Here is a 26,664-nt window from a genome sequence, read left to right on the forward strand (position 1 = left end):
TAAACATCTTTATCTCGTATGTGCGGTCTCACCCGATCAGTGATTCAATGCAAACCACAAAAATTTCATATTATTTAATATAAAGCTGTGGGACTGAAGACAGGAGACAAATGTATTTCACCGGGTTTACTTATAACACCTTTGGGTAAGCAAAATTACTTCTCGCCCTGGTGCTGCTCTGGCATGCTTCTGATAATGTCAGAATCACCTGTAGAAAAACAAGAAAGCAGCACGTTAGCTCTACAGTGGCTACTGGTGTGGAGGCCCCCTGAGACGGGCCTTAAGAGGAGCAGCTCGGTCTTGAATGTAACCAGCAGGGCAGGGAAGAGAACAGAAAAGACATAAGGTCAGATCTGCGAGTTCTCAGACAGGCGTTAATCTGGCGAATGTCTAGCCCTGATCAGACCATGGATAGATCGAACAGGCGAGAATAATTCGCTGAGATTAGAAATATAGGAAAGCCAAGACTGACGTTAAGATGCATTGTGAAGAGAACAGTGGATTAACATTAGCAACATAAAGTCTTGTACAGTGATTAAATGATTAAGATGCTGGGTATATCACAAAAACACACAGCTATTACTGCAGGACCACAGAGAAACTTACCGGGGTCAATGATGGCCAAGGTACACACTCTGTAGTATTTACCACAGGCTGTACCAAGTTCGATGTTATTTCCGCTGTAATGGTGGACACCGGTCTTGGCCAACATGGCATAGTACTCAATCTCAGATTTCCTAGAGACAGGAAAATTTTGGTTGAAGGAAAACGAGCTGTACAGTAAGCACAGGTACAACCTGCACGGCCTGCTAAGCTCATCTCATCTCGGTGTGTACAGAACAAGCTTCTTACAAAATGGTCAGTCAGTCATTAGTGACAACCTGGGTTTGATCTCTGATCTTGCAGTTTTACAGACATTTATCAGTGGTCTTGCCTGTCCTTAATCTTCATTCTGCATTTTTATGTGATACAATGCTGAGAAGATTTTTAATGTCACAAGAGGAATGTTAAATTCAATAATTCCTGCTTCATAGATGTATGAATATTTACATTTTATATGGGATAATGAACAAATTTATAAAGCTGATTTTGGTGGGCAAATATGAGTTAATTATAAACTGGGTCTTGAATCACCATGCTATGGTAAACAGGCAAAATCTAACTGCTCATAATTGGGGGAAAATCCTAAAGCAACTCGAGTTTGTTCAGTACCTACAAAGGCTCGGTGACAGCTCTGGGTGCTTACCTCAGGGCCGGGCAGTTGTTGCCCAGGATGACCAGCTTGGCCTTTCCCTGGCGGATCATCTTCAGCGTCTGCTTGTACCCCAGCACGTATTTACCGCTCTTCATCACCAGCTGGAGCCGGGAGTTGATGGATTCCAAAGACTTTTTCTGTGTACAATGATTTAAAATGTATTTATATATAAACGTCACAACTGACTGTCCAAAAGCGAAATTACAACGAAAGAGTGAGTGGAAGCTATAATTAATCCATTACAACATTATTTCAGGGAAAATAAAACTGTCGCTGACCTTGATCAGTTCAACTATGACGTTTGCATATACAGCATACCATGTATTTGCATACTTATATAGTTAGTAACCCTTTGACATGACTGACCAGCGTATGTCTGAAACGAAGTTAGCACCACCGCGCCGCATGGTGCTTACATGTGTCTGAAACTGCTAACACTAAACAGACAAAATGCGGTGCGGTTCATGTTAATAGAAACGAATGCATATACGACGTGTCTTAACGCGAAAAAGCTCACAGAAAAGCAAACAAAATATAAGCTTAAGGCCTAAGACCGACGACGAGACCTCCACGTGAAGCACAGCCGCTTAGCCCGGCTCCCATCATCCGACTCACCGTTTTCTTCGCGGCCACCATTTTTGCGGTTCGGTACCTTGCGGCCCACCTAAAGCAAATAAGAAACAAAAATGAGAACCTTATGTAGCGTCACATACGAATCCCGGACAGAAAATAGCAACATATACGAGAAAAATTGACTATTAAAGACGGACCGCCACGCACCAGCCTACAACGGTAACACGTCCGGGAGAAAGAAGGAAGCTCCCAGCATGCTTTGCAGTTGCCCCCTAAAATTATTCTCGCGAGAAAAAGAACAATGACGTAACTCGACATTTTGGAGGATGTTTTTTAGACTGGATGGTTTATACACCATAATGGATTTAGCAATTTGTTGTTGTAGTAAAATAAAATTTCCATTGTATAATTTATATACAACATTAAAATGTCATTTGTAAATGTTTTATAGCGAAATATTACGGTATGTAAGTTACTCAGTTAATGCTTGCATACTTGGAGGATGGAGACATTTCTAGCTTTTTTAGTATCGTTAAAAGAAAATGTGTTGTAAAGCAATACCTAAAGCGAACAAAAACAGAAAATATGACGCTCTGGAATACTGGTTTACTTCCATTATTGACAATGGAGAAGTACGGCCCTCTTTTGTGGTTTGTACGTGTAACCTGCCTAATGACAATTTCAAGTCAACCACATTAAAACAACACCATAGAGGAAACAAGGACGTTGCGCTGGAAAATCGAAAGCTTTCTTTTCAAACAAATTACACGACTTTGAAATGTATTGCACAAATACTTGGTCTTGAATGCATCATATCTAGTGACCTAATCAAAGTTGTTTGTGTGTGTTGGCGGGGCAAACATACCAGCTCTAGAAGGCGCTCTGTCAAAATAGAAGTTTGACTGACGCCCCGCCCATGTTAATAATTACTATTTAAAAAAATAGTAGTGTCCCGCAATTCTTCAAATTGAAAGTGACAGTTCTACTGGGGGGGTCAAATTCTAGAATCGCCCTACATTATGATTTTCTAGTATGATTTAGATGTAGCAAATACTGAGTTGTTCACTGAAGAAGCGCTTGACGGCTGACATCTGATATTTCAAAAGGACCATCCATCATGTAATGTCCCAGCTTGCAAGGCCTCCACCTCCCCCGACCCACGGATTTTATACTCATCAAAATGCACGAGTAGCATCAGACAGCCAAACAGGGCTGTTTTGGCTTCAGTCTCTTGTTTCTGTCACATTCAGTTCAGTCCCATTAAAACAAAACTAAAGAAGATATTTACGTGTTGAAAAAACCGAATGAGTTCTTCAAACTCCTGCTTAATATATACGAACAGGAAAACATTCAAACATTCACCATTTCACCTGGACATTCAAATTATAATCGTAATGTTCACGCAAGAAGCAATGATAATTATTGAATAATAAAAAACGGTGTTTGCATAATTGTCACAAGGCATGTAGCCCAGATCGATGTGAAAGTAGAAAACGTTTTTTTGCAGTTACATTTTTATAAATGAGGTATGTGGGTTCTGTACACCTCCTCCGCTATTTGCACCATTAAAAATTTTCCTTCAAATGGTCTGCCACATTTTATTTTACATTTGATAGTTTCTATTCTTATTTATCTGCTTCTTTATTGGTTTGTGTATTTATTTGGCTATCGTGCAACCTATTCATTACTCATGAAAGTTTGCAGGTTTAACACTAGGCACAATTTCTCTCATCTTGTACTTCATGGGTCCCTGAATAATTATAATGTCCGTATTCGCAGGGTTGTGTAGACTCTTCCCGTGTGGGTGTTCATCACGACAAATCGCTGTCTGGCTCCTGCTGCAGATCATGCATAAATAAACAGCAACTTCGCAGTTGAGAGAGTTGTGCATGTGCTCCCAAACCAAAGCCTGCCCGTACTTTTTTCTCCCTTCATAGCAGATGAAATAAACAGCGTTTTATTCCGTCTTCTAAATCTTCTGTCTTTACGGAGTTAGGATGGGGTGCTCATTTAGCTCACAGACCCCTGGAGAGGACAGACCAGAGGCAAAGCCTGGGGAAAAGACTGAAGAAGAATTGTTCGGTAAGTGGAAAATTCTCACTGGATCCCATCACACTTAATAGAGTTTTTATACACATTTATATGTAAGACTTTTTCGGGCGAGCAATGGTGTGTTCAGTAATTTATTCAATCATTAATATCTATTTAACATTTTTGCCAGTATTGCGCCCGATACTGAGAACGAGCGCACCCTGTTTACTGCTCAGAAGTTCTGACCACTTTTCACGGCCGCTACCCATAACGCAACATTAAAGGTACCCCGTTTGATAGGGTATAGATAAACAGATTTGTTTTTAGTCTTATTCTGTTTTATTTTTGTTCTTACTTATTAATTTATTAAAATGCTACAAAAAACTATAATTCCAATTAATGCCATTGTTAAGATTGTTCGTATCGTCACAGTTCGTGATTTGTAGCTTAACCAGAGGTATAGATTTCAGGTCCAGAAAGTACAAATCCAGACCAGGATTTTGTTTCAACCAACCAGTTGATCATAATGAGTCGCAGTCATATAGATCTCAACTGGTTGGTTGAAACAAAATCATGGTCTGAATTTGTACTTTCTGGACCTGAAATCTCCACCTCTGAGCTTAACCACATACTGCCGAGCACCCATAAAAAATATTGTAACATTACCAAAATTATTCAAACAATAAAACTACTGTGTAAACGTATTTTTCATTTGTGTAAAAAATGCAAAAATTGTGTGATCATTGAGATCACGTCACGTGGAACGATTTCTTCTGTTCTTATCAGCAAAAACGTCAATCAAATAATAATGAGGTCAATCAAATATTAGACTCATTCGCAGTCAACCACAAAAACAGGCGCATCGTGCTCCTTTAACGTTTTAAGGTACGTGAAATGATCGACTGCTTAGAATTTCATTAAAACGCGGCATTTATGCAATAGTACAATTACTCACTGAAAAGCACCCCGTCCAAATGCATTATCTCCCCTGAAGCACCCCTCTATAAAACATTATGGTGCCACCCATGCCCACATACTTCATACAACACATAACATACAACAATACATACTGAACATACATATACCAAGCCCCTCCCCCTTCCCAGCTGCGTTTTGTAGCCACTCCCCTGACTTTCACCATAACAGTCTTGATATGAGAGCAGTGCCATTGTTTTTATCTACTGTTCTTGGTTTATTAGGAAACTGGAGTAATGTGAGGTGTACTTGGTTGTGAGGCTCTGTTTTTCACGCAACTGATGAAACAGTTTTGAAAGCACTGTGGGAGTGTCCAAGCGGTACATATGTACACTTTGGGTGGGGCTGACCTTCCAGGCGGATCTGCACACACTTATACTGATACGTTTACATGTAGGGCACTTGTAAACATGTATATTCCTTGTGATAAATTATAGAAACTTTTTGCTTTCTGAAACTTGGTTTGTCTCACACATGACGATGACATTTTTCTGTGTTTGAGAAGTGCAGCCAGAGATCATTGTGTCTGACATGTTTACATCAATACAGATGTGAAGTTGATCTGCAGTTGATCTGAGCCTGTTTGGTTACTAGGACCCTATGGCTGGTCCTTCTTTCAGTCAGTTTTAATGTGGGTGATGTTTTCCTTTGTTTTGGCTGTAAAATAAGTCAGCTGGACACTGTCACTGGTAGGTGTTGGATGGACTGGGTGGAGGATGGGGGGTCAAACAACACAGTTGTCCATAACTAAATCAGTTTTTCCCAACCAGGTTCTTCGGGACCTGCAGACAGTTTATATTTCTGGACTGGAGGGAGCAAAAACATGGACCGTCTGGCAGGGAGCTCAGAGGGAGCAAAAACATGGACTGCCTGGCAGGGAGCTCAGAGGGAGCAAAAACATGGACTGCCTGGCAGGGAGCTCAGAGGGAGCAAAAACATGGACTGCCTGGCAGGGAGCTCAGAGGGAGCAAAAACATGGATTGTCTGGCAGGGAGCAAAAACATGGCCTATCTGGGGGTCCCTATGGACCGGTTTGGGAAACACTGGACAAAATGACTGTTCCACGTAGCACTGTCACATTGCAGCTAAAGAGTACAGATGCATTATTCTCCCTACTTTAAAACTGAAAGTGATTGACTGTTATTGTTGATACACCACAGGACACAACAATGAAAGGTGTCCTCTGTATTTAATCCATATTGTGACATAGCAATGGGCAGCTACTCTCTAGCCCCTGAGAAGCAGTGCATGGGGGTGGTATCTTGCTCAGGGTACCTCAGTTGTGCTGTGCTGGTCAGGGATTTGAACCAGCAACCTTTCAATCACAAACGCACTTCTCTAACCATCAGCCTACCACTGCCAAATAAGATCAGTTGGTCTCTATGGTGACCCAATTGCTGCCGTTTTCCATTTTCCGATTGGCTGCACTGTGATTTTTGGCTCATTGTTGCAATGCTCAGGATACTCAGCCATGATGTATTACGATCATGACAGATAGTCCGTCTGGACTCAAGGCCTTGCAGGCCAGGTGAGAAAGGTGCACAGCCTCAGCTCAGCTTAAGTGACTTTAGGTTAGTATGTATTTCAGATAAGGTAATGCAGCCTTACGTCACAGAGCACACGTGACACGTGTGTCAGCGGCCTCCCCTTTAGTAAATACTGTAACCACTGCTTGTCCCATACCAGTCAGCTGGATAAAGTGGTCTGAAGGCTCTGCCCAGCTACTAATGTAGTCTCAGGTTCTCTTTAAATGTCTTACTAAATGAGGGAATATATGCGACACAGGTTGGACGCAATAAAGATTCCCCACAGCTAAAGCCAGATTTTACCGTTCGCTGTTAGATGGACTGGAATGTTCTGGCGCCATGCCGCTTGGCTGCAGTACTGCAGCCTGGCCTCCTGAAAATGCTTTGTGTATTGGCATTTATTTTTCATATTTACTAATCCCTCACATTCTCTTCTAGTACAGTGTCATTGAATTTTAGATTTTAAGGGTTTTGAATGAGAAGATAAATGTTTTTGTTATGTACAATCACCAAAATTGGGGGAGGGGAGTTGGATGTCTGGGGTGGAGTTAAGGAAGATGAAAAGCATATTAATTTACTTCATCCATCTAGTAAGTACTTATTCTGAGCAAGGTTACAGGTGGAGGTAACTGGAGCCTTGCCCAAGCTGGGTACGTACACACATACACAAGGGCCTATTCAGAGATTCCAGTTATCCTGACTGTAAAGTGAAATACATAAGCCCCCCACCCCCTCCCCTCCATTTGCAGGGGATATGCCCCAAGACCGCCTGAATCTATGGATAGTACTGAACCCCAAATACACTATGTTTTTCCTATATAAATAGTACATGATGAAGTTAAATTTATAAATTAGGCAAGATAAGTCAAATAACAATGACCAAGGTGGCTGCTAATAGCTAATGGAAGGATGGCGTGAAGAACATACTTACAACAAAGGGATGATTTACATCATTACAGCGCGAGATTTCACCGCACTACTCAGAACAGCACGCAATTTAAACGTGAATGGAATTTTCCATTTAATATTTCCCAAATTATACAGTTACAGTGAGTACAGTGAGAATGTTTTTCAGCACCGATCGTGGCTGACACACCCTGTTGTCGTGCACACATGGCACAATGAATCAGTGTGTGGCGTGCAGTTTGCCCTTTCAGCTTCACACCTTTGGGTGAAGCAACAGCATGAAGCAGTTTAAGTCGCCATGCACTCCGGTCTTTCCATTTACACATGAGATCAGCATGGATTCATTCCTCGAGCACAGATTCGTCAGTATTGTGCTAGAGCCAGGCTACTTATCAAGAGTTTCTAATTTAAAAACTGTTATTATTAGTGCCTATTTATAAAAATGGCGGCATGCCGATTGGTGCAGCTGGATATGACCAATAGCTGTTTTCCGATGAATCCAGTTATTTCCATGACTTCTCTGTATTTTCACAGATCACGTGATATTCACGTCTCACTTAGGGCATTACAAGATTAGGGTTTTCTTTGTGCTGGTATGTCAGAAAAAAGCCGCGATGTCAGTTAGACCATTGTACCGCCTTTCGACTTTTGTTCACTTTCTAACAGCAGAATGGAGTCGGAGTTAATGGTCACTACCAGTGGACTGACTGTCCTTTTAAGGTTTCCTATCATAGAATAACCTGATCGGCACTCAGAAGGGCTCCCTAAGAGTGAGAATTTTAAAATTGATTCTCTAAGAGTCCTTTTGAAGGTGCATATTCCGCTGGTATGTTAATATAAGCGATGGTGTAGTATACATACATTCTGTTCGTCTTTACAGAAGCCTGCAATCATAACGGGACTATTGTTGAGGGGAGCAAGCCAGTCACAGAGCAGAGTGTGTTGATCACCCCTCACGACCCAGCAGAAGCAATATGCAGGGACCTGGCGGAGCTGCCTGCTGAGGCCCAGTTTGGTGAGGCTGATCCCACCTCAGAACCAACACCAGCACCTGAACCCACCTCTACATCTGAACCAGTACTTGAAACAGAGCCAGTGACAGAGTTGAATCAGAGTCCGACCTCTGACTCTTCTGGTATCAAGGAGGAGGAGTCTAACAGTACTTCTGGAAACTAGCAGGAAGGTATGTGTTTTAATACAGAACTGGCCTGACGTCAGTCCTTAGACAAATTAAATGAATGTCAGCAGCTGAATTAATACCATGCAAATGGTCTGACGGCACACAGCTGGTAGCTAAATGACTGATAGCTATATCACCACCTCGGACAAAACGCCTGCTAACATAAGTAAATGTAAACGAAGTTGATATAATTCTGTACGATTGTGATTATATTCTCTGTGGCTCAGTATTGAATGGAGAGCTGTTCTGTTATAGAAGCATTTGCTTAGATGTCATGGCTTAGATATTATTAACGCACATTGTTACTTTCTTTCATAAACCTCCATAGAGACTCTCTTCATAGGACCAATTCATTGAAAATGAACCACCGGGAGGTGTTTTGCAAATGAAATTATGTCAGCCAGTATTGAATTAATGCAGTTTGGTTATCAATGTGTTTTCAGCACAGCCCCAACAGTCTCCCTGTGGATCCACAAGGAAGGCTTTACAGGGATCAGGAAAGAAAGAGACTAAGGGGGATGACCAAGTGGGGGCCCTGGGCAGGGGCCCTGGGCGGGGGCCTGTTCCACTGAAATGGCACATAAGAATGTCAAATGCTTCTCTAGTTTCATTTAAATGAAATCACCATACTGATCAGTTTGAAGTGAAATGACCCTGATATTTCAAATCTCATTCTTTGTCTCAGTAGGTATAACTTTGTAGAGTATTAGATTAATGGCAAAATTCATGAAGCACTGTTCAGTCCTTTACTGACATTTCTAATGTTTTTAAAATAATAATAATAATAAATAAATGCATATCATGGTTTTGCTTAACATTTCAAAGCCGTGACAAAAAAAATTGTAGTATAATTTTATATTCAACTTATATTCAACTTTGTGTGCTGTCCCACCTTAAAATCTCACTAAGTATTGCAACTTATCAGAATTTTAACTTTGTACTTTTAATGCTGTATTTCACTCCGGAGAATTAAATTAACATGAAGTATATATGATATCAGATTAATGAAACCTAGAAAAAAATGTTTTTTGTGTTGTTTTTAAAATGACAGTCACGCTAGACAGATGTGCAAGTGCAAATTAATCTGATCCCATAACAGACTTTGTTAAGGGGTTCAAATTGTTTTGTTTACATTCTCTCCACCAAAGTGATCTTTGCTTTGAATCATTACGATGTTTACAGCCATGGACTGTCCCATATTACTCGAGTATTCTCTCCTAGCATTCTGGGATTGCTACAGCCTGGAAGATTCAGCTTATTTTGAGAAAAGGCTGGGAGATTCTTGTCTCCATTACTTGTACCGCCATTCCACCCCCCAAAGGCTGGATCAAGAGTTGCTGTCCACACATAACTTCTCTACTGCTCTTTGGAAGGCAAGACTACTTGATACTGATACCTAGATAACTGGTGCTTGACTGAACACTGTGTCTAAGCCATTTAGAAAGACAGCGTGTGCTTTTGACCAAGTGCTTTAAATTCTTTAAGAGCTAGACTTTGAGTGGGTTTTTTAAATTGTTAAACTGACTTTGATGTAGCCACTACCCTGTATGGACTATAAATAAACATTATTGTGTTACTAAAGCACGTGGTACCGTCCTGAGCCAGGGTCAGGTAAAGGGGTGACTGAGGGGTGAAGAGAAAGGGCATTAATTCACAAGCATGTCATCCCTGACCTGTGGATGATCATCAGACCTGTCAGGAGAAATCAGCAACTCACACCGTTGTCTTATAATTACATCATTTTACATCATTTTAATTGGTTAGAAAAGAGATTTTTTTTCCCTTGTCAGTGAGGCTGTGAAGCACAGACAGCTGATGGCCAGAGAAATGGTGAATAGGAAGTCAGAGGGACCATGCTGCTGTTGAACCGTAGCTGGGATATCAGTGTGATGAGCACAGAACACCAGTACAGTCTGTATGACACAAACTTACTGACCTACAGGTATAAAGCACAGAAACAGCTCCCCTGACGAAGGAGTGCAGATCAGGTGGAAGCCCTGGAGATGTGGTCCCATGTGTCTTCGGGAATATCTGAAATTCCGATCCCTCAAATTGAGTGAAGTTACAGCTAGAACAGAGCAGAACAGAATCACGCAAAACTAATTTAAACTGATCATGTCAAGTGTGTTTAGGAGCCCTTATTAATGCACCAGAACGAGATACGCCATCCAACCCAGGCCTCTCCAGTAGGCTCTGTAGCTGGTTCCTGTAGATGGGGGCTACAGTTTGTTTAGGTTCTGAGCGGATAGTCAGGAGGAATCTGTGACAGGACCCAACACAGCAACCGCTTCTATCTCCACAAGTCCACCCTGGGGGGGGGGAATAGAGCGGAGACCAACATCAAAACACCAGGAAAACAAAAACCATGGACTGGTCCATCATGCCAGCACTGTTAGAAGATACATTTACTTGTGGCCTTTTCCATCTGCAGGTCTTACTCCACAGCTGAAACAGAAATTAAGTCTAGAGGAGCAAGGGTTGGTTACTTACTTTAGGGAGGGCTGCAACTTGATAGGCGGCTCGGGCTGGGAAGTTTCTGCTGAAAACTACGAGGAACAGAAGAGAGAACCGTCACTTTCCAGGACGATGACGCCCTGCCACATTTTATTGTTTCTTTCATGACTAAAAACAGAAGATGAGAGTCTGCATGTAGCAGAGTGTGCCTACACCACAATATTATGCAATACTTATATTTTCTAGTCATAGTTAAACTCAATTAAAATAAATTCGCAAATTAAATTAATTATTAATGTCTCTAGCAACAAAAAAACACACTTTAGGGCTGTCAACACAGAACATAACTGAATTGCAAAACAATTGTTGAAGTCAACACATTCTTGCAGCATCCATCTGTACTGAAGTAAATAGTCTGAATGCTGTACAGTCTGTGGGGTTGTGCTGAAGTAATTTTTAGCACCAGATTTACTTGCCTACGCCCCTTATGACTGGTTCTCAAACCAGTTCTTAAGCACCCCTCCAATCCCATATAGCTCCACATTTAAATTAGATGAGGTAGTTTTAGCTGAGTGTTGGGTGGTACATTGTAATAAACTTATGTAAGGGTCTCAAGCAGAGGGTTAGGAAGCCCTGCTTTGAAGTGAGAGGCGATTAACAACAAGGTAAAGCACAATTGCTTATTGACAGCTGAAAGGACTAGCTGGCAAACCATCATCTAAAGAGAGCGAGAACTGGCACACCCTCTGAATCTGAAAACAGTGCCAGCCACACCTGGTCTAAACGGACAACTCCACCCAGAAAAGCACTTTTTAAAAGGGCACGTAGAAGCACCCTCTCCCAGTCTCCGGGGCAACGTGAGACGTTTCTACTGCCATCTTGTCATCTATCATATACACCTTGTCTCTTATAAACAAATGCACAGCACTAGGGGAACAAACAGCAGGCTAAGGTTCTGTGCCCGTTATCAGAAGGTCACTGGTTCAAGCTTGGCTTTGGCAGAATAGTGCCATGTTTGTGGGCCCCAGAGCGAGGCCCTTAACCCCCAGCTCCACGGGTGCCACTGCAGCTGACTGCCCTTCACTGCCAGGCGTAACTTTACCTACATCTGTGTGTCATGGGGAGCAAGGTGGGCTAGGAAAGAGAATTTCCCCACAAGGGATCAATGAATTGTGATTCAGAAAGTAATTTAACTTCTAACACAAGTTTTTCAGCAATGACACAATACTTTGATATATTTATGATTGATGTCAATTGGAAAACACAGTGAAGAAAATGTGTAGGATCCTAACCATTAGTATTTTTAATAGGTTTTTCTTCATACTATCCTTCACTATTCAAAATAATGATAACCCCCCTTCCTGTGGACACATGCTGCAAATGCATGCATACATGCATGCACGCCACGTAAAACAGACAAACCAAAACTACTGCCTTTAAAGATATGCGCCCATTAAACACGAGCAGATGTGAAAGGCACCAAAAGTTGGTGACACCTTGTGGAAACTTCCTGTAAATACATGATGCCCCATAAACCATAAACATGAGTTTCCTCTTTATTCAGAACTCTGCACTGAAGCATCCATCCATTTTCCAAACTGCTTATCCTACTGGGTCGCGGGGGGTCCGGAGCCTTTCCCGGAAGCAATGGGCACGAGGCAGGGAACAACCCAGGATGGGGGGCCAGCCCATCGCAAGGCACACTCACACACCATTTACTCTCACATGCATTCCTATGGGCAATTTAGCAAGTCCAATTAGCCTCAGCATGTTTTTGGACTGTGGGGGGAAACCGGAGTATCCGGAGGAAACCCCACGACGACATGGGGAGAACATGCAAACTCCACACACGTGACCCAGGCGGAGACTCGAACCCGGGTCCCAGAGGTGTGAGGCAACAGTGCTAACCACAGCACCACCATGCCTGCACTGAAGCAGTTCTCCAGAAATCTTATGTCAGTTACAACAGCAATGCTTTACCCAATATGACTTACACTGCTTGTAAACATCATTTACGTTGTTGAAGTCGCCTATGTCAGCAAGAAGGACTGTAGTCTTGACGACTGAAGGAAAATAAAGATTTAAATAGCTGGTGATGCTTTACATTAATTGCACCTTCATAGTGCATTCATTAAGCATTAATAGAATATTCAGTGCACCTTCATAATGCATTTATGATGCATCCATAGAACATTCATGTTCATGTCTAGAAGCCGCATGTAAGTATACCTTAACATCCTAACAATGAACTTTAACTTTAATATACAGCTTTAATATACTTTATAATGTTTGTTATTTTCATGTAATGTTTGTTAATAATGTATATTAAAGCTGTTAAGGTATGTTAAGTACATGCTGCTTATGAATGCATTACGAATGCATTATGAAGGTGCGGTGAATGTAAAGTGTTATCAAATAGTTTAACAACATTTCAAATATTACTAACTTTCAAAAATACTAACTGGGGCTAGTCCTTATTTAGACATTATCAACTGGTGATTAATTTTAATATAGAGTGTTAGGTCACTTGTTAGAGGAAGGCATATGACTCGTAACTTTAACCGTTTACTGTATTATTTAATATGGTAAAATTATTTAACACCTTAAAATCTCACCATTGTCATAGTTGCAACCGGCTGCCTTGAGAATCTCGCCCATATTGATGAGAGCCTGAAGAAAATAATGAAGGAGATAATAATGAGAAGATAATTATCAATAGTTTTAAGTACAAATTACCTCTGCATTCCCCCAGACAAAATAATTAATATTGGTCTCAGAACGTGCCAATGTGATCAATTCCCTAATTTCTTCAACACCATTATTAGACACCATTAGATTTTTTTTCCACCTGTTTGGCTTCGGCCTGCACTCCCCCCGTGACCAGCTGCCCAGTGGAAGGGTCCATTCCGAGTTGCCCTGATATGTACATGGTACGATCCACCACCACCGCCTGGCTGGACACGAATGTATGTGCTTACAGCAGTGTGAATACAGTATTTGATCACATTATCATCACATTTAGATTCCATCAAAAAACAATGTGGACAAACAGGGGTCATATAATGTGAACGTATAAAGTCCTCTACTTCCTGTAACTGAAATAAGCAAAGTTACTAATCTGTGCTATTCTCACAGATAACCTACAGGGAACAAGACTCTCCTGTTCATCACTGAAAAGTGACATATATTTGCAAGATGCTTTCTTCAATCCCTAGTTAACGTATTTGTCAAAACTGTCTAATTACAGATGCTGAAAATATAAAATTGGTTTTAAAAAAAACTGAACTGGTTTACAAAACATTGAAGTCAGTCCAAGCCAACATAAAACATTGCTTTAACAAGAACAAAAAAATGCTGTTCCTTTCACAAGCACTGATTTTTTCAGACTGAACAGAAGGTACACTATATATTAAATATTCACCGGGTCTTTTTGCAGAGCTAGACCTTAGTCAGTGAAACAGTAGGCCTATATTGAAATTCTGCATACAGTTTGTGATGTAATACCACAAATTCAGTGGAAAGGCTCATCTAAAAATAAAAGTTCGAATTATTATTAACTTATTAATATTAATTATTAACCTTTACAATATACACTAACGAAAATACATATTTTATTCTGCATTCTCCCACAGACTATTGGACAAATGTAGACAAGAGGACTTTAAACCGTCCTCTGAAGTTTGGACTCCAGCCGGCTTATCCTATTGGCTGAAACCGCCACGCCCCTCCCCTGGACCAGTCAGCTACAGTGCTGCGTACCTGACACCAGTACCGTATTCTACCAGTATTAACGCAGTGAAAAACAATACATTACGTACAACCATCCTTAAATCTAATAAAGGGACCTTCCGCGAATGCTGGTTTTATTAAAAGCCTTTCCTTAATAAATTAACCTTAATTAGACTAAACGTTAACGTATTAGTCAAGCGTCTTAAATGTTGAAGCTTAAAATGCATCTAACAGATGTGTTACAAATGGACGTATGAATAACGAAAAGAAAGTTGCTTTAAGTCGATATGGGGTTATTTTCCTCAACAGAAAAACATGGTTTTCAGAATTAATGAAACAAATAAGTCCTATAGTTCGAGATATGCACAGACAAACTTAACAGCAAAAAAGAAAAATTCAATTTAAAATCAAGCAGGTCATGTAATCAACGTCTTCGTTAATAAAAGCTAGTACAATTGTTTGTATTTGTATAGAGCCATTCTTGCAAAGCAATTCATGTTTATGTCTTTGGAAACATCTCAGGACGTAAAGAAAATTTACACTGTGTTCTGAAGTCAACTGATTAGTTCAAAACATCGTTCATGAACGCATGGTTTTCAAGTTTGAAAAAAATTAAATGTGCAAGAGGAACGTCTAGGAAGCTGATTCCACATTCTCACCTATACGGCCCAATTGCCGCTGGAGCTTTTGCGGTGCTGATAATCTTCCTTATGATCGCGGACATGGCTACACTCGAAATTTTCGTCTGAAATGAACTTCAAGCCGTAGTTTCATGCACTAAATATTGTACGATTTTAATTGCCCAAGCCCATATGACTAAACGGCCAGAGATCGTGTTAAGAGTTTTTTTTTTTTTTTACCTTATATTCTAAAGTATAAACGCAACATGAACCCCTAATACTTCATTGGCAGTTTTGTTGTGGACAGATGTCCCCAAAAATGTCTTTTCTGAAAAGATATGGATAATACCAGTATTATTTTGGTAAAATAAACGATATATAGTATATAACATTTGAGACTTGTAGACTGGAATTACCTCTGGACGTTGCCATATAGCATCTTTTGGAATTTGCGCATATTTCATTCATCCATTCATAGATTCATCCGTACTCATTCGCATAATTTATAAAAAATATACAAAGTGTATAAAGACAACAACTCCCGGCAGATATAATTATTTATACATTGACGTTTTTATATTTAATGTATTATATGTAGTGCATTACGACATAGATGTAAAAATGTTCTAGACAACAAATACTTTGTGGTTATATTTTGATTAATAGGTAGAAGGCACATATGTATGTTGTTGAGTGTAAAGATTAGTTTTTGAATTGACATCACTTGATTGGCTCACGCTCCAATACAATGTCGCGTATCTTTAGGTGACTTCGGTCTTCCTTGCACTACGTTTCCCGTGTACCTTTGCGTTGCCCCGATCCGGAACTGAAAGACTTACACGTGACACGACATGCGGAATAAAAAGTTGGCTGGTCAGAAGCAATGTGAGTGGCAGCATAGAAGTGTGTGGATTGGTGGCTTCAACACAAACTAGTTGGTAGTTTATTTATTTTTTTTTACTATTTTTATTATGTATATATACTAAAGGACAACGGGTAGGGATGCAGAATATTTAAAAGAATATGAGTAATTATTAAACACGAGCTGAAGCCTATTTTTTTCTACATAGTAATTTGCTGGAGACCTTTAACACTATATATTACTTAGTTGTTTTATGTGACTTGTACGATTTCATGCTTTTGTTTTATTACAGAGTCTTTTGTGTATCGTGTACAGTTTAAAACTGGTTGACTAGCTAGCTTGAATGCTTCCATTCCTACAGACCCTAGATGCAAGTCACCGTGACCGTCGAATGTATTTCCCATTATATGTTAATGGGAATCATTGTCTGATTAATAAGAAAGGGCATCTGTCAGTGTCAGATTTTAAATAATTGTAACAGCAAATGTTGGTTGTTCTATCTTATTAGGTAGATAGGTACATTGTACATTGAGGTTTAGGTGTTTTGAATATGCATAGTTTAAAGATACTTGTCAGCCGTGCCTTAGTGTTGCTTGAAGGTGTTGCTTTGCGCGAATGTTATTAACCATATAGTATTTCTCTAGAAATGTCAGGAGCTAAACATAGGATGCGCAGTAAGAAGATGAGGAATCAGCCGAGCAGCGTCACCTACACCACGACGGGACGGGACACCTCGCAGGGCCGTTGGCGTAATGGAGAAGAAACCGCATTGTCTGGTCAGGCACTGGTTCCTCCCTTATTTTGCATCAGGGTTCCCCAGCTCCATTCCAGGAGGGTCAGAATCCAGCACAGTTTTCCCTGCTCAAATAGACTTACTAAACCGGATAATGAACTGATCAAGCTGTGTTTGAGCAGGGAAATCTGCAAACTGTGCTGGATTCTGGCCTCCAGGACTGCAGTTAGAGAACCATGTTCTAGGTCAGGCATGCTCAAGTCTTATCCAGAAAGAGCTGCTCTGTGTGTGGGTTTTCACTGCTATTCCTTAATTAGATTACTGATTAGAGGACTGATTCCCCGAAGAGTCCCCACACCTGGGTTTGAGCAGCTGAGCACTGACCCTTTGCAAATATTATTGACCAACCCTGTTCTAGGTGCTTGTACCATTATAACCTGGGCAGGACACAGTGGCAGATTAACGAGTTCAGGGACCCCCTAGGTGACACTTTCCATAGACCCCTTTTCTGCTCCCACTCCCCAGAATGATAGAACAACTAACCATAAACTGATTAAATATTACTAACTATAAAATAATGGTGAAGAGTAGGTGAACGAGAGCAGTCACATCAGAACCGCATCAAACCTTCAAGCTTGCACTTTCACAGTAAGAAACATGTTCTTAATCTGTCTTGCCTGGTTAAATAAAGGTAAATAAAAAATAAAATAAACAGCAAGCAGCGTGTGATGGAGACCTCACTGAATAAACGTATAGTAGTGGTAGCCTTAAAGCATGACACTCTGATCCAGTGCGTGTCAACTGCATCTACAATGTGCATTTGACACATTTTCCATTGATAGCACAGACCACAGAACTTTATAGAGAGGGTCAAATTCGAAAAGAATGTAAAACAATTTCTTGCTATTGGAATGTTTTCTATGCTTTCTTGGCATAAAACTCATTGATCATGCTTGTAAAATCCACTTTGCATAGGAAGTAGACTATGCACACACATACCCGAAAATAAAAGGTATAAAATGAATGCCAAAAAAGTTGCATTTAGATTTGGTCTCCCCATTCAGTTTTAATCAGTCACCAACTCGCAAGCAAATAATAAAGGGACACTGTACAGGAACTTTTATGACATCCCATTCTACATTCATAGGCATCAATACAGAGCTAGTCCCCTCTTTGTGGCTATAACAGCCGCCTCTCTTCTGGGAAGACTTTCCATAAGTTTATGGAGTGTGTCTGGGAATTTTTGCCCATTCATCCAGAAGAGCACTTAACGAGGTCGGGCACTGATGTTGTACATGATGGTCTGGCTCGCAGTGTCCATTCTGGTTCATCCCAAAGGTGTTCAGTGGGGTTGAGGTCATTTCAAATAAGTAAAGGATTTTGACAGTGATATTTTCTGCAGGTCGAAAGCATGAGCATTTTGGACATGCCCGAGGCCACGGCCCCCCACCCTCTGATGCGGGCAGTCAGTGCACTGACTGGGTGAGGGGGCACTCCGCCAGGGGTGCCATTCCGGCCCTGCCCAGGTTTATCACCGGTAAGGATGCTTAATCGCCCAGGAAACACACGTTAAAGAAACCCTGCCAGATGCATTGAATAGCTGCCATGTGTCTCTGTTGCATGGATGGATGGATGGATGGATGGATGGATGGATGGAACTTTTTTTCGAAACCCTCCCTCCCCCTCCAGCCTCGACCTTTGCTATGGCCCGAGCAGCGGAGGTGAGCGCCATGATGAAGGCTGTAACCAAGACAACGGGCAGCTGCCACGTGTTCGGAGGGCTGCCCAAACACATGCGGAGGAGAGCCATGAGTCACAACACGAAGCGACTGCCCCGCCGGCTCAGGGAGGGGGCACAGAAGATGGTATGCCACCCTGCGCCCTCATAGCTTCGGTGTTCTGCGGCCGAATCGGCCCCCGCCCTCTTTGCCTGTCAGCTGTCTCCTCTGTAGGCTCCTCTTCCTGTACATTCAAGGTTCTTTGTCATTTGTAGCCAATAATGTAATAAAATGCCAATAACGTAATAAATTTCCCTGTTCATCATGTAATGAAAGTCGATAATGTAATAACTGGCCAGTAACATTATAACTTATTGCATTGTCGGCAGCAAGTTCCGTTATTGGTTCAGAAATTGAATTACATTATTGACCAGTTATTATATTATCGACTTTTATTACATTGATAATGGGAAAAGTTATGTTATTAGCAGTTATTACATTGTTGCCTCCTGTATAATTGCTTTAAGGTATAAGACAGAAATGTAATGGCCTGTCAGGGTGTTGGTGCAAGGTCACTTACAAAGTTACACACAGACAACCACAATAAACGTGTATAAGGTATCAGAATAAGAAGTTAACTTAAAGTTGACTTAAAGAATGTAACTAATACGTCTTGTTCTCGATTTTCTCGGACAGTCCATGCAGTTCAGGTGAATTCCTAACTCGAAACTGCCTTTCTTGTGTGAGTGAGACAATGTTCCACGTTCTTGACGCTCCATGAAGCTCCACCGTAAGACTCCGGAACTGTGTCCTGTCCTCCTACCCCAGATGGAGAAGAGCAAGCAGGCGGGTCAAAAGGAGAGGAAGGACCAGTCGAAGAGGAAGAGTCGCAAGGCCCGCCGGCGCCATGGCAACCTGCTGCTGGAGTTCAACCGGCGGCAGAGGAAGAACGTGTGGTTGGAGACTCACATCTGGCACGCCAAGCGCTTCCACATGGTAAAGCAGTGGGGCTACTGCCTCGGCGACCGGCCCACCTACAAGTGCTACCGCGCCTGCTACAGGGCCATGAGCCAACACTGCCTCCTGCAGGTCAGCCTGCGTCTCTCTCCCTTCAGTCCTTCATCTTGCTTGTCTCTCAAGTGTATAGCTGTAGTCTTGGGATTCACCCTTTAATCAGAGGGGCAGAATCTGTTTTTTGGGCATGAGCATAAAGAATAAATTATTGTCCCTCTTAAGAGGGGTCTGAGATCCGTGACTGTGACGGCATGGAAAACACTGAGGATGAAAATGAGTGTGGAATTTCATACTGCGGGGAAGTTTTCATGTGGTAATAAAGCAAGTGAAACATTTGTGAAAATGGGGGGGGTTTTCATCTCGTTGGTTACACTGGACAGGACCTGTCGTACTACTGCTGCTTGGAGCTGCAGGGACCCGAGGAGGACCTGCTGGCGGCTCTGTCCAGGCTGACGAGCAAGGAGACCGGTGAGCACCTTATGCTGAGGGCAGAATGAAAAATGATTGGTTCAGAGAGATAACCAATCAGATTGTAGAGGAGGTGGGTCCAAGCAACTTGAAGAGGCGGATCCAAGACATCTAGTTGGTTGATCCCGTCTCTTCAAGTTGCTTGGACCCACCTCCTCTACAATCTGATTGGTTATCATTTTTCTTTCTGCCCTCAGAACATTTTTGTGCAAGTAAAACTCCCAGGAGCCTCACCCTCTACCTTCTAATACAAGGCATCTAGGGTTAGAAGAAATGTAAAAACCTACTGTATTATTGGGAGGGAAAGCTAGTTAAATATTCTACTAGTGTAATTCTGAGTTTCTTACTTGCGGAAGATGTGCTTCCTGTAAGCCGGGCCCTGTAAGCTGACGAGGCTGTCCTGTCCCACCAATCAGGACCCACGTTTGCCGCAGCACATTTCCTGTCTGGGAGGAGACAGGGCAGCGCGGTGCTGTACAGAGCGGATGGGTACCCTGCAGCCCCCCTGGGCCCGGTGCTCTTCCTGTGGAGGCCGAGGACGGAGGCCTCCCCCCACAGGCAGCTGTGGATCTGGAGTCATCCCACTCTGAAGCAGGTCAGCGTGGGACCACTGGAATTTACGGGGCCTTGAATGTGGTTAGAGTTTTGTCCTGTTCTGTAGCATCTGTTCCCTTCTGCTCTCCTCATGCCTCAGGACCTCCTCCCCGAGCTGCAGGCCGTTTGCCAGTGTTCGGAGCCCCTGGCCCCTCCTGTTCCAGTTCCAGTCGCACCTCCGGCTCCAGATCCAGACCCAGCCCAGACCCCAGAGGAGCCAGATGGGAAGCAGCCACTGGGAAAGACGAGAAAGAGGGTGGGGGGCCATCCAGAGGCCCCCATTCCCACAAAGAAGATCCTCGGAGATGGCACCCGCTCCCCGTCTGCTGCTACGTCCTGGAGATGTGACTCGACGGGCGTCGTCATGAGGTCAGCAGTGGCTCCTTCATGTGTGCCTGCGGGTGAATGGATGCTAACGGGCACAGCCTGAGCGGCCTCCGCTTTGGGGGAGGGTGACGTGTGTCTGTGACAAAGGGCCTAAGTCCTGCTGCAGGAAGTCGGCGATGCCGTTCTCTGAAGGCCAGTGCCGATCCAGCCTCGGCCCAAGGGGCTCAGGCACGCGGCCCACAGCTCGTCTGAAATATTCCCTCACAGCGACCTGACCATGGAGCTCGTGCGTTACCGGCTGATTGGCCCTCTCTCTCACATGATCCTGACAGACACTCTGACGCCCGCTTCAGCCTGCCAGGTAAGCTGCAGGAAGGGAAAAAGAGATTGAACTCAAAAAAAAAAAAAAAAATCCTAGGTTTATTTACTGAATTATCTTTGTCTTTAAAAGGCCTCGGATGGAGCAGAAACATCCTGCTTTTGGTGGCCAGTGCACTGCAGAGAGGAGAGTCACGTGTCTCTCCACCAGCAACAGACAGCGGCATTCCAGTTGCTCCAAGGTCTTTGCCAGCTGTAAACCCTCTTTCGTTTGCGTGGAGGTGTTTCGTTTGTGTTAAGATGAACAACTTTTTTGCTTCTTTCGTTTCCCCTTCTAAAAAAGCATTTGAACGCCTGTCAGTACCCAGAATGTCGTTTGCTCCCACAGGGGTGCCATCCACAGCTGACATCCCGGCCGGCTCTGTGCTCGGACTCACCGTCGATGACCCCAGGCTGACCTTGCCCAGTCAGAGATGCAGAGCGACCCCGGATGGCTGTTCGCTGCCAGGTAACCATGGAGACGGTGACAGCCCTACTGAGTTGGGATTCGGGTTGGGGTGTGGACCCAGTGGCACGTTGTGTACTGCGCAGTTCTGCTCCAGTCTCGTGCTCCTGAGGAGCCTCTGCCATGCCATGCAGATGTCCCGGGTTCGAATCCCGGCGAGACCCGCTCTCTGTGCCCAAAACGTGCCTCAGCCTTCCTAACCCCCCCAATGGTGGTAGTTATTATTATTATTATTATTATTATTATTATTATCATCATTTTCTTAATGCTATTACATTTATTGGGGTTAAAGGTATAAATGAAATTGCCTTGAAGACAATATTACACATGTCATCTGTTATCTCCATGACACCCTGTATGGACTAATACTGATTTAAGCAGTGGAAAATAACCCCGCCCCCCCCCCACTGCCGGTCATGCAGGAATGTTCCTTGTTGTGTCCCTCTGTTGCAGGTGATGCTGAGGTTGGAGACCGAGAGGACGAGCAGAAGGCTGTGATGCTGCAAGGCCTCCCTGAGCAGTGTAGCCAGAGCTCCCTGTGGGATCGCTCCGTACGGGACGACGTCAGGGATAACAAGATATCAGAGCAGGTGCTGCCCCCTACTGTCAGCCTCCAGTCACTGCTGGACAGGCTGAAGAAGCCTGCTATGCAGATAACGCTTAAAGCAGTAAGGAGGTTGATTTGCATCTAAAATTGCACGTGGAAAACGCGCAGCCTCACGGAAAAGCAGCAGTTGCAGAAAAACATGTATCTTTGCATTTGTTTTGGATTTTCATTTCCTTGAGTTAAGGGGTTTTGTGAATCTGCCTGTGTCACAGGAGCTGAACCAGATGAAGAGTGAGCTGCTGGTCCCGGGTTCGAGGCTGCAGGCCACACCCCGACACGGCCGCATCCCTGTGCTGCTGGTGCAACAGCCTGGGAAGCAGATGGGCACTGAGATGCGGTCGTGGGGCGCGGGTTGGGATCTGCTGCTGCCCAAAGGCTGGGGAATGGCCTTCTGGGTGCCCCTGGTATGCCGCGTGGGGGTGGAGGGCTGGGGGCCGATCGAGCACAAAGCAGAGGATCTGCCGTGTAGTGCGTCTGTCACACAGGCCTCTCTGCCTGCAGGTGTACCGCGGGGTCCGTGTCGGTGGCCAGCAGGAGGCGCTCAAACACTCCCAGAATAAGGGGAGCCCACACTTCCCACATGACTTCCCAGACTGCCCAGCGGGGGCTCGGTTCCAGTGCCAGCAGGAGGCCCAGTTCTGCGAGACATATAAGAGGTGCGTCGGGGTCACGACCCTGGGACTTGCAGGCTACAGTTGCCTGGATGGTTAGTCTGTTTGTACTGCGTTTCCTTGGCATGTTTTACTTATAAAAGATTAATTTTTTTTGTGTGTGTGTGTGTGTGTGTGTGTGTGTGTGTGTGTGTGTGGTGATACTGATACTGTTCCCAATCCTTTGCTCTGTACTCTGTCCTGCTTGCAGTTTGGCTGTGATGCTGTGTTGGATATGCAGTTGAAGGATGGATGAATAATCAGTTCATGATTTAAAATAATTATGATGAGCTGACTGCCCCCCCCCTTGGCTTTTCTGTGATTTACAACCAGCTTCAGACTTGGGCAAAAAAAATAGAGATGCGTAGTTTACTGAAGTCGGCCCAGTTACTGGGACGCCGTTTGAGCTGCTGGGCTCGACTCCGTGTTTGTGCCCATCCATGTCCAGGCGCCCACCTGCCAAGCGACCCAATTTCATAAAGCACGGCAGCCTGGCACCGTTCCTCTGCCCCTGGCAGCAGCTGGCTGAGGAGTGGGAGATGATCGTCGGGAAGGGGGGGGCCGGCGCACCCTCGCTGCCGCCATCCGAGGTCCCTGATCCACAGCTGCAGGACGTAGCGTCTTCGGCAGATGACGCCCTCCGGCTAGAAAGAGGATTTACTGTCCTGAGGTGGGTTGGCTTTTACCTGGTACTCTGAGCCTCTCCTGCACTTACACATCACTGACTGCCCCCTGCCCCCCTCCCCAGGTCGCCATCACTAAAATCTCCCATCCCCTCTTGGAAGGGGGGGGGGGGGTTTACTGGTGACAGGCCAGCATGTTCTATTTTAATGGGGCAGCCGGCTGCTGATAATGTCATCCATAGCAGAGATATGAGAATCTTGGTGAAACTAATAATTTATTTTGGCCTACTTAAGGAACAGGAAGGCTCTGCAGCAGCTGTCTGCTTGGTGCAGGCCCACCTCATCTAGGGGTCAGAGGTCACGGAGGCCCGGCCGGTCACGGCAGGCTGAGCAGCCTCTCCAGCCATTTGCTGCGTCTCTCTCGGCTCTGCACCAGCGCAGCCTGGTGTGGGCGCGCCTGGCGCTGCTGAGAAAGGGCCGCCCTGCGCTCCACGCCATGATCTGTGTGCCCGCAGCAGAGGACTTTGTGCTGCTGCGGCAGGATGCAGCCTGCTGCGGCCCGCAGGAGCCCCGGCACGTCGACCACTTCAAGAGTCGCATGAAACGGCGCAAGAAGGCAAAAATGGGCAGTAACTCTTCAAATAAGCTTGGAAAGAATCCTGGCCTCACTGTAGGCCAGGACACTGGCTCCGCCCCTGGCCTCACTCTGGGCCTGTGGCCTAGCCCCCTGCCAAGTGTGACCTCCCACTGTTCACGGGTGACCCTTGGCTGGACGACGCAGGGGGACTTCTCCCTCTCGGCAGGTTGCGGGGAAGCCCTGGGCTTGGTCAGCCTGGCAGGCCTGCTTCACATGTTGGCCGGGCAGCCTGAGGACCTACGCGGCCTGGTGCTGCTCCGTAACCCAGCCTCACTGCAGTACCGCTTTGCCAAGATCACCATTGAGGTGTGAGTGCGGGCAGGACCCTCAGGCCGTGCGGGGAGAGAAGGCTGACTGAGCTCGGAGGCGTCTGGCATGTGTGGGTGAGCCTGTGCCTGCAGATCAGCAGTGAGAACCACATATTTTCTTCTGGAGAAGATGACAGATGGTCTGATGCGATCTTGGTATCGTGGAAGATGTAAACAAGCCATAACATTTGCTTAGGAAATTTTGCATTGCCTCAAGAAGAAGGTACTTGAAAGCATACAGACATACGCACGGTTTACGGAAACACTTGGTTTCTGCGTTTTACTCTGTTCCTGCCTTATCGATATGTTATTGACAACTTTGGTAGGATATGCCAGTATGATCAAAAAATAATTTTAGTTACTGCGAATTTTGCTAATGCAAAGAAATCATTGGTCTGTGAAATGCTACCCTTGGAGAGATTATTTTTTGAAGAACATTTGGTGCAGTGTTATGGCCAGGAAATGTTTATTCTAAATAAATACTAATCAACCACAAGTCAAATTGAAGACTCTTTTCAGATTCTTGCCTTATTTAACTACATTTCTTAAATTTATGTTAATATTTAATATGAAGGTGCTGCTGGAAACCCTCCAGCATCGATTTTTCTTTGGCATATTGTGGTAGATTTTATAAGGCCAGTAATTTCATCAGTCATCCCTGTTAATAGGGCTTCGTGCGGGAGAAAGTTGTGTAGGTGTGTGAGGAGAATTCTGTTGCTTAGCAACCCAGGAAATTAAGACACCTTCCTGTCCATATGCTCCCTCTCTAACACTGTATCCTGGGACGCTTAAATTGGTTCATTAAGGCGAGACACATGCTAGTTGTACTTAAGGGGGGCTGGCATCTGCGAAATGTGGGTTTATCCGTTTAAAACAAACAGCTCTTCTGGATCAGATAAAAACGGTTCATCGTCTCTAAATGCCAGTTTTGTTCTGCAGTGTGGCCTGCAGTGTGGCCTGCCTTGGCAGATAGGGAAGCGAAACAAGGACATGCCGCTTTCATAAGGTCAAGCTGGTCGATATCAATGGTTTACCTTCACTAATCTCATGGTTGTAGTGATTATGTTGCTAGCTCCCTCTTCTAGCCACACACACACGCACACACACACACACACGGATTTTCGGCAGAGAACTCTATGGCTGCAGTTCTCCTAGCTTGTCCACCCACATGCACAGATGTGGCAGTGATGAGGTCATCATAATGCCATTCCCAGACTTGCTCATACAATCAGCTGTCAGAGATGATCTTGGGTGTCTAATTTCAGATAAGGGTTTTTCTTCTATTTAAAAAAACATGCTAATCGCTAATCACTTTTAAGGCTGTTGAACTGCCTGCCGGTCTTGCATAGGTTACTCATCCTGGGAGAGGTTCAATACATCCCTGACTAGCGCTGAATACGGACCGTGTGCAGACGACAGAAACTGTTTTGGCCATTAGGGGGTACTGTTGCTTTTCGAAATTGAGAGAATTACACTAGATTTATACTTGGCCAATAATTTTTTTTTCCAAGGACCTGCGTTTAGCAATTAAGCTGATCAGATTTCAGGTGGGGGAGGAACTGGGCCCAAAAGGTCAAATTTACAATTTTACTTTCCAGGCCTCGGAATGATTTTGGAGGAAGTTTAGAATTAACTGATGTGTCAATTTCATATGGCCCTGATTTTTGTCCTGGCTGTAATTTAGAATCCACTCCCTACTGGTGACTGACAGCCAGGTTCACAGGACAGACATTAGTTCCACTGGAGGTGTCCTGTGCACTTACACACACACACACACAAATCTATATTTCACATACGGTGTTTGACACTTGCACCTCAGTGTACGGCTATATTTGTATAAATACCTTTATTTTGGAGAACATTCACCAAATCTTCAGGTCCCCCCCCCCAATCCAGCTGTTACCTCACTCAGGTATTCTCCTGAGATCCTTACTCAGCCTGACAGTATTGGGGTGGGGGGTGCCGCTTTCCAGTCACAGCTTTCAGGAAGCGAGTGAGGGAGGGGAACGTCGCAAGGAACGAGCGGGTGGGTGTCATGGCAACCCTCCCCG

General features: G+C 44.1%; 3 protein-coding genes and 1 long non-coding RNA gene across 8 annotated transcripts; 2 read left to right on the top strand and 2 right to left on the bottom strand.

The window, feature by feature from the left end:
- Nucleotides 1-59: 59 nt before the first annotated feature.
- Nucleotides 60-2,117, bottom strand: rpl30 (ribosomal protein L30). Its single transcript, XM_049025985.1, has 5 exons — nt 2,036-2,117; nt 1,871-1,919; nt 1,247-1,392; nt 607-737; nt 60-208 (listed from the first exon to the last, which is right to left on the bottom strand). Exons 2-5 carry the CDS (start codon nt 1,889-1,891, stop codon nt 156-158), a joined length of 351 nt encoding a protein of 116 aa, XP_048881942.1. The 5' UTR covers nt 1,892-1,919; nt 2,036-2,117; the 3' UTR covers nt 60-155.
- Nucleotides 2,118-3,564: 1,447 nt separating this feature from the next.
- Nucleotides 3,565-10,027, top strand: LOC125749096 (uncharacterized). The gene is made up of 3 exons (XR_007399776.1): nt 3,565-3,910; nt 8,147-8,449; nt 8,890-10,027. It is a non-coding gene; the product is annotated as an uncharacterized LOC125749096 (long non-coding RNA).
- A 161-nt stretch (nt 10,028-10,188) lies between these two features.
- Nucleotides 10,189-15,486, bottom strand: LOC125749092 (2-iminobutanoate/2-iminopropanoate deaminase-like). The gene is made up of 6 exons (XM_049025984.1): nt 15,289-15,486; nt 13,749-13,854; nt 13,516-13,570; nt 12,895-12,963; nt 10,937-10,992; nt 10,189-10,755 (listed from the first exon to the last, which is right to left on the bottom strand). Exons 1-6 carry the CDS (start codon nt 15,351-15,353, stop codon nt 10,696-10,698), a joined length of 411 nt encoding a protein of 136 aa, XP_048881941.1. The 5' UTR covers nt 15,354-15,486; the 3' UTR covers nt 10,189-10,695.
- Nucleotides 15,487-16,039: 553 nt separating this feature from the next.
- pop1 (POP1 homolog, ribonuclease P/MRP subunit) lies at nt 16,040-25,115 on the top strand. 5 transcript variants are annotated; one of them, XM_049025969.1, is made up of 16 exons: nt 16,040-16,134; nt 16,756-16,887; nt 18,247-18,381; nt 18,534-18,709; nt 19,391-19,651; nt 19,957-20,044; nt 20,461-20,639; nt 20,739-21,007; nt 21,233-21,326; nt 21,417-21,525; nt 21,672-21,791; nt 22,242-22,378; nt 22,608-22,799; nt 22,897-23,051; nt 23,494-23,715; nt 23,963-25,115. In XM_049025969.1, the coding sequence occupies exons 2-16, from the start codon at nt 16,758-16,760 to the stop codon at nt 24,615-24,617; spliced, it is 2,922 nt and encodes a 973-aa protein (XP_048881926.1). In that variant the 5' UTR covers nt 16,040-16,134; nt 16,756-16,757; the 3' UTR covers nt 24,618-25,115. The 5 variants fall into 5 exon arrangements, with proteins under 5 accessions (XP_048881926.1, XP_048881921.1, XP_048881922.1 ...); XM_049025964.1 differs by having other exon boundaries at nt 16,071-16,187; XM_049025965.1 differs by having other exon boundaries at nt 16,071-16,187; nt 23,494-23,710; nt 23,958-25,115.
- The last annotated feature ends 1,549 nt before the right edge of the window (nt 25,116-26,664 follow it).

This window comes from Brienomyrus brachyistius, chromosome 9, assembly GCF_023856365.1.
Source record: "Brienomyrus brachyistius isolate T26 chromosome 9, BBRACH_0.4, whole genome shotgun sequence".
Lineage (NCBI taxonomy): Eukaryota > Metazoa > Chordata > Actinopteri > Osteoglossiformes > Mormyridae > Brienomyrus > Brienomyrus brachyistius.

Bases quoted from the DNA above. Each gene is read 5' to 3' on its own strand.
- rpl30 (XM_049025985.1), bottom strand. From the start codon at position 1,891: ATGGTGGCCGCGAAGAAAACG. The intron at 738-1,246 runs GTAAGCACCCAG...TCCTGTCTCTAG, and splicing joins AACAACTGCCCGGCCCTGAG to GAAATCTGAGATTGAGTACT. The intron at 209-606 runs GTAAGTTTCTCT...GTTTTTCTACAG, and splicing joins CTTGGCCATCATTGACCCCG to GTGATTCTGACATTATCAGA.
- LOC125749092 (XM_049025984.1), bottom strand. From the start codon at position 15,353: ATGTCCGCGATCATAAGGAAGATTATCAGCACCGCAAAAGCTCCAGCG. The intron at 10,993-12,894 runs GTAAGTCATATT...TGTTCCTCGTAG, and splicing joins AAATGATGTTTACAAGCAGT to TTTTCAGCAGAAACTTCCCA. The intron at 10,756-10,936 runs GTAAGTAACCAA...CCCCCCCCCCAG, and splicing joins AAGTTGCAGCCCTCCCTAAA to GGTGGACTTGTGGAGATAGA.
- pop1 (XM_049025969.1), top strand. From the start codon at position 16,758: ATGTCAGGAGCTAAACATAGGATGCGCAGTAAGAAGATGAGGAATCAG. The intron at 18,710-19,390 runs GTATGCCACCCT...CTCCTACCCCAG, and splicing joins GGGAGGGGGCACAGAAGATG to ATGGAGAAGAGCAAGCAGGC. The intron at 21,526-21,671 runs GTCTTTGCCAGC...TTGCTCCCACAG, and splicing joins GGCATTCCAGTTGCTCCAAG to GGGTGCCATCCACAGCTGAC.